General features: G+C 39.5%; 1 protein-coding gene across 1 annotated transcript in view; it reads left to right on the top strand.

Annotated features, from left to right (window-relative positions):
- Positions 1 to 383: 383 nt before the first annotated feature.
- Positions 384 to 6,159, top strand: part of LOC124864902 (5-hydroxytryptamine receptor 3A-like) — a 7,054-nt gene continuing 1,278 nt past the window's right edge. Inside the window, exons 1-5 of the mRNA XM_047359861.1 lie at positions 384 to 490; positions 583 to 749; positions 4,442 to 4,486; positions 4,564 to 4,673; positions 4,751 to 4,923. Of these exons, the coding sequence (XP_047215817.1) occupies positions 451 to 490; positions 583 to 749; positions 4,442 to 4,486; positions 4,564 to 4,673; positions 4,751 to 4,923 (535 nt within the window). The 5' untranslated portion in view covers positions 384 to 450. The remainder of the gene's footprint in view (positions 491 to 582; positions 750 to 4,441; positions 4,487 to 4,563; positions 4,674 to 4,750; positions 4,924 to 6,159) is intronic.

The following is a 6,159-nucleotide window of genomic DNA, read 5'->3' as shown; positions in this document are numbered from 1 at the left end:
CACGAACTGTCAATACAGTGGTGAAACATTTCTCCCAGGTCCGTAAATATTATTGGACCCTAAATGTTCGTGCTCCACATTATCAGTGTGAGATGCTGTATGTACCTTTAGATCAAGCTGACACACAAAGAGTCCCTTGGATTATTTTCACATAGATCTTTATCTAAACCATATATAAGGATAATTTAATTAAAAAGCCACAAGCGCTTTGTTCATGCTGACCATAAGTAACATTAGCTCCGGTTCCTGATTGAGTCCAACTGAAGTTCAACAAAGGAAACGTGAGCTGATCCAACAAATATGACTTTCATGAACACAGGACCAAAGAGGCTTGTTTGTCACCATTAAATACATGCATTGATTTCTTATTTGCACTTTTTATTGTAGTATGTATGTTAACAGCTGGACAGTTTATAAAGGATCTTTCAGGCTGAGCTGGAGGCATACATCATGGCAGCTCTCAGGACTCTTATTGTTCTAGCTATAGCTGGTGAGCTGCTGCAGCATAAACATTAGTAATTATGTTAACCGTGTTTTATAACTTGCTAAGAGAGAAAAGGTTTCTGGTTTGCTGTTTCCCAGCAGGTTGTTCCTGCAGCTGGAGTTCTGACTGCTCATACTTCGGACTCATGAATCACCTGAACCTGGCTACATCAAATAAAGTTCTTGAGATTGTGCGTCCTGTGAAAAACTGGACCACAACCACACTTGTTCAGCTTGGCATGATTCTGGACGCCATTTTAGAAGTGGTGAGTGTCCTTTTCATCCTCTAATTGAGCTTTCCACTTTATTTTGTTGTATTTTTAAGTGATGATTTTATATAAAAAAGATGCACTTTTATAGCTTGGCTGTTTGTTGTGATGGGAATAAAATACATTTACTTAACCTTTGCGTTATATTAGATTTAAAGGGAATAAGTCCTGTTCACTGTTCACTGAGTTGAAAACTGATTATTTTGTTACATTTAATAAAAACACTAATCACACATGTTTTAACTAATTCAGTAAAATAAGCTGATCTCACTGTATACTGCATTGTTAATTAATGTTTGTTTGACAACAGATTGTTTAGGCATCAGACCTTAAATATTTCCTTATAATTACAAATGAACCTCAGCACACGAGCATGCAGAGATATTCAAAGTTGGATGCATGACCCTAAAAGTGCTAAATCTCCTGACTTTAGGACAGTGATGGAAGGTGAAATAATTTCCCCATACTTTGTTCCCCGACTTCTGCAAAAACCCGATAGAGACCATGTTAATGGCCTGTTGATATAAAGCTAACAATGTCTAAGTAAAGGATAAGATGTGAGACGATTAGGGTAAATTATTTAACAGAATGACAAACTGCACAGTACCCTGTTCTAATTGACTAAATCTAGATTGTTTTTGTTTGAAATGCCTTCACATTGATGGAGAAAACAAAGTACACCCTTAATCTGGGGATTTCACAAATTAAGACATAATAAAAATCTGCTCTCTTCCAGCTTCAAAAATCATTTAAGTCTAAACTTAAGTGTCCAAAAGCACACAGTTCTCACTGTCATCATTTATTATAAAAAAAGAAAGCCATCATAAAAATCTGAAGGTAAAAAAGAAAGTACACCCTTTGATGCAACAGCTCTTTTAGCACTTTTAGCAGCGACAACTGTCAGAAGTAGTTATCTGTCAGGTTTTATCACTTCGTCATGGAGGAATTTTGACACTCTTCAGTTCATCGAGGTTTGCAGACATTTCTTTCTCTCTATAAATTATAGATTTCAAATAGTTTGATAATTACCTTCCAGACTGATGGGCAGTAACAGGAGACTATTGTTCTTTTTGTTTGTTTGAGGTCAGATTTATTTGAGCTTTTTAAAGGCCAGATCATTTTTATCATGTTCTGACATGTAAAACCCCTGGATTGAAGTAATCATCCTATTTTGTATTATGATTGTAAATATTTAAACACAGAGATACATCATTTATATATTTGTCAACCAAAAACAGAGGACATTTCTACATGACACCAATATTCCCAACAATCCTTGAAGGAAACTGTCAAACTCTCCTTTAGGGGTCGTCCTAGCTGATCATCTGCTTCCATCTCGCCCTTCCCTAACCTTCCTCCACTGTTACACTAACCATCTGCTTAGTCTCCATCTCTACATTGGTGAACCTTCTCTGTGGTCTTCTTCTGTACCTTCTCTCTGGCAGATCCACATCCAAACAAAATACCCACAAACCTTCCTCTGCACATGTCTAAACTGCCTTACTTTCAAATCTTGTCCACATTGGTCACTTCAAATCAAAATTCAAAGACCTTCAAAGACCTCCATCTACAGGTATCCATGTCAGCACGCGTCACTATTATCGTTCCTTTCCTTTTCTGACGTAGATCCCTCCCTGTTACTCGTCTCCATCCACTCCACCTGTTCTGAACTCTCTTTCTCACCTCTTGTACCCTGAACATTGCTTTGGATGGTTGACCCCAGGGGCATATTAAGCATAACTATATTAATGTGATGGAATGAATTAAAATAAAAATTCAACATAATGTTTGCAGATTGTTGGGCACAGATATGTCTGCTGTGAGGAAGGTGCTGGTATTGTAAGTATTATAAAAATAAAAATATAGATCATTCTGGCAGGGCTGCCCTTTGTCACCGGTCCTGTTCATAACCTCCATTAATAGGATTTCTAGGCGCAGCCAAGGGCCAAAGGGGGTCTGGTTTGGGGCCCAGTGGATTTCGTCTCTTATTTTTGTAGATGACGTGGTCTTGTTGGCCCCCTCTAGCCATGACCTACAGCATGCACTGGGGTGGTTCGCAGCCAAGTGTGAAGCGGCTGGAATGTCCAAGGCTCCTCCAAGTCCAGGGCCATCACTCTGGACAGGAACTCCTGCCTCAAGTGGACAAGTTCAAGTATCTCGGGGTCTTGTTCACGAGTAAGGGGAAAATGGAGCGGGAGATTGACAGACGGATCGGTGCGGTCGCCCCAGTAACACGGACACTGCACCAGTCTGTTGTGGTGAAGAGAGAGCTGAGCCAAAAGACGAAGCTCTCGATTTACAGATCGGTCTACAGTCCTTCCCTCAACTATGGCCATGAACTTTGGGTCATGACCGAAAGAACGAGATCCCGGATACAAGCGTCTAAAATGAGCTTTCTCCATAGGGTGGCCGGGCACTCCCTTAGAAATAGGGTGAGGAGCTCGGGCATCCGGTAGGAGCTCGGAGTAAAGCCCCTGCTCCTCCACATCGAGAGGAGTCAGCGGAGGTGGCTATCTGTTCCAGCTGTCCCCTGGACGCCTCCCTCTGGAGGAGGGCCAGAGGACAGCCCAGGACACACTGGACGGACTATGTCTCTCAGCTGGTCTGGGAACGCCTTGGGCTGGAGGAGGTGTCTGGGGAGAGGGAAGTCTGAACATCCCTGTTGAGACTGCTGCTCCTGTGACCCGGTCTCGGAGAAGCAGAAGACAATAAGTACTAGCATGAATATTCTAATCATGCACTATTAAAATTTTTTATTGTGTTTATTCAAAGAAAAAGCATCAAAAGTCTAACAGTTTAAAAAATGAAAGGGTAAATCTCATATCTAACATTGATGCTACTATGTCTGTATTACTGATGAACTAACCAGGGATGATAAAACAAAGCAAACTTAATTGACTAAGGACAAAATGAAGGACAACCAGGTAACTGTAAACTAAACACTTACATTCAATCTGTAATTAGGAAATTTTCTGACCTAATAGTAATTTTGAGATGAAAAAGAGCAACACAAACTGTGGTTGTTTTGAAGGACCTCCACCTTCCTGACAGCCTCTTGGTGGCAGCAGCCAATCAGAGGAGCCATGTGATGTCATACACCCTATGAGCTAAAGATAACCTCAGATTTAGCCAATTAGAGTTTATCTTCTCATGGATGTGAGACTTTGGAAAATAATTTTTATTTTGCCTTTTTGAAACTGGTTGGTGCATTCAACGTTTCGTAAAACAGAAAACAATCACATTTACAGCAGCTTTTTGATATAATGAATGTTCAGCATTGATCGAATAATTAAAGATTATTCTAATTAAAAGCAAATAAAATATTTTGTCTTATAGAAAAGTGCTATATAGTTGCAGATTACTTTCAACAGCTTGGACATCCAGGAAAACATTGCTGATGGGCCTTATGAATGAATAATGATGCTTTGTTGTATCTAGACTTTGATTAAATTTTAACATTTAGCAGGTTAGGTGAAATTAGCAGAAGAGCAGAGAGACTTTAGAGGTGAAAGGTTAAAGTCCAAATGTTGTTTAAATCACAAATGAAATGTTTCCCAACTCTGTCGTATAAAAACAAAATCTTCATAACATTGACCTCCTCCATCCAGCCAAAACAAAACTTTATAAAAACTTTGTTACCAGCTGGTTTTGGGTGATAACCTCTCTATAATGATGCTCGTTGTCTGCAGGATGAGAAGTTACAAACTGTCACAAACCACATCTGGATCAAAATGGTAAGAAAATAAATGATTGAGTTTTGTCATAATTTGATTCAACAGGTGAAGCTTTTCCTTTCTTTGTGCTTTTTCAGTATTGGATAAATGAATTTCTGACCTGGAATTCCTCTGAGTTTTGTGGGATGGATATACTGACCATTCCAAGTTCGATGATCTGGATCCCAGATATAATTATCCAGGAGGAGTAAGTTACTTGTAAAGATATCAATTGAACATTGATGGCTTAACGGTCTGGTTTTGATCTTTTTCCTTCTCTTTTAGTGCCTCTGATAATAGGGGTTCTCAAGACGATGCTCTAGTCAGTGTGCTTTCAAGCGGGCTGGTCCGTGTGAACACACGGCTCCAGCTGACCTACGCCTGCAAGTTCGACCTCTACAGATTCCCATTTGATACACAAACTTGCAACATCACATTCTCATCCGTGAATTATGATGGTGAATTTCCTTCTGCTTAATGGGACGTAGTGGGATTTACAGATTTTTACAGCAGTAGCATAATCTCACACTGAAAAATGTATAAATGTTCACTCTATTATTTCAGAACATTTATTCAGTGGCCAAAATTTAGAAATTAAAAAACTTTTTGTTTTTACCAAAAAGTCCCTCGTCACTATTGTTGGTACCGTTAATGGGAAACCAATTGTGTCTAGTCTAGGAACTAGAAAGTAGATATCCCTGGCTTCCTGCTTCCCTGGGATCTAAATATGATGTTATTTCAAGTACCCACTTTTCAAAATGGGAAAGATAAGAGAACATGTCATTCAACTATATGCAGTTGGTGTAGTAGTCTCTTCAAAAGGCCACAGAAAGCTTGTTAGAGCACATGGCATCATGAAGTCTTTGTAACAGCAGGACATATTAAATTAACATGTGGAAGGAAGAACTGGTCAGATGAGACCGCAATTAACATTTTTGGTTTGCAAACACTGCAACATGGTATGTGTGGCAGATCAATCAACAATACAGATTACACTGAACAGGCCATCAGACCACAGTGAAACATGGAGACTTGAGGACAGGAGTTTAAAGCCCATGGTTTAGATCAAAGCATGATAATACGTTAGAATGGCCTAGTCAAAGTCCAGATCTAAGTTCAATTGAGAATCTGCGACCAGACTTGATGACAGACGGTCTCCATTCAATCTGACTGAGCTTGAGCTGTTTTGCAAAGAGGAATGAGTAAAAACTTCAGCCTCTAGATGTGCAAATCTGGTAAAGACAAATACCTCAAGAGCTGAGGTGTAACTGCAGCAAAAGGTGATTCTACAATGTATTGACTCGGGAGGGCTGAATACCAACATAAGATAGAAAATAACTTGGAAACTTGGAATGGAGAAAATAAAATTACAGACATCAGTCAGTCAGTCCAAAGACATGCCTGTTAGGTTAATTGGTCTCTCTAAATTGCCCTTAGGTGTATGAATGAGTGTGTGCTTGGTTGTTTGTGTGTTGCCCTGCGATGGACTGGCAACCTGTCCAGGGTGTACCCTGCCTCTCGCCCATAGACTGCTGGAGATAGGTACCTGCTCCCCCGCGACCCACTATGGAATAAGCGGTAGAAAATTACAGACATAAGAAATTTAAATGATAAATGGGTAAAATAATTAATTTAAAACATATCTTACAATAAAATATATATCAATATACAGCCATGAGAATAACATAATCTAC

The sequence above is a fragment of the Girardinichthys multiradiatus genome, chromosome Y (assembly GCF_021462225.1).
Source record: "Girardinichthys multiradiatus isolate DD_20200921_A chromosome Y, DD_fGirMul_XY1, whole genome shotgun sequence".
Taxonomy (NCBI): domain Eukaryota; kingdom Metazoa; phylum Chordata; class Actinopteri; order Cyprinodontiformes; family Goodeidae; genus Girardinichthys; species Girardinichthys multiradiatus.
The sequence above is the reverse complement of the archived record's forward strand: the minus strand, read 5'-3'. Positions and strand labels throughout refer to the sequence as shown.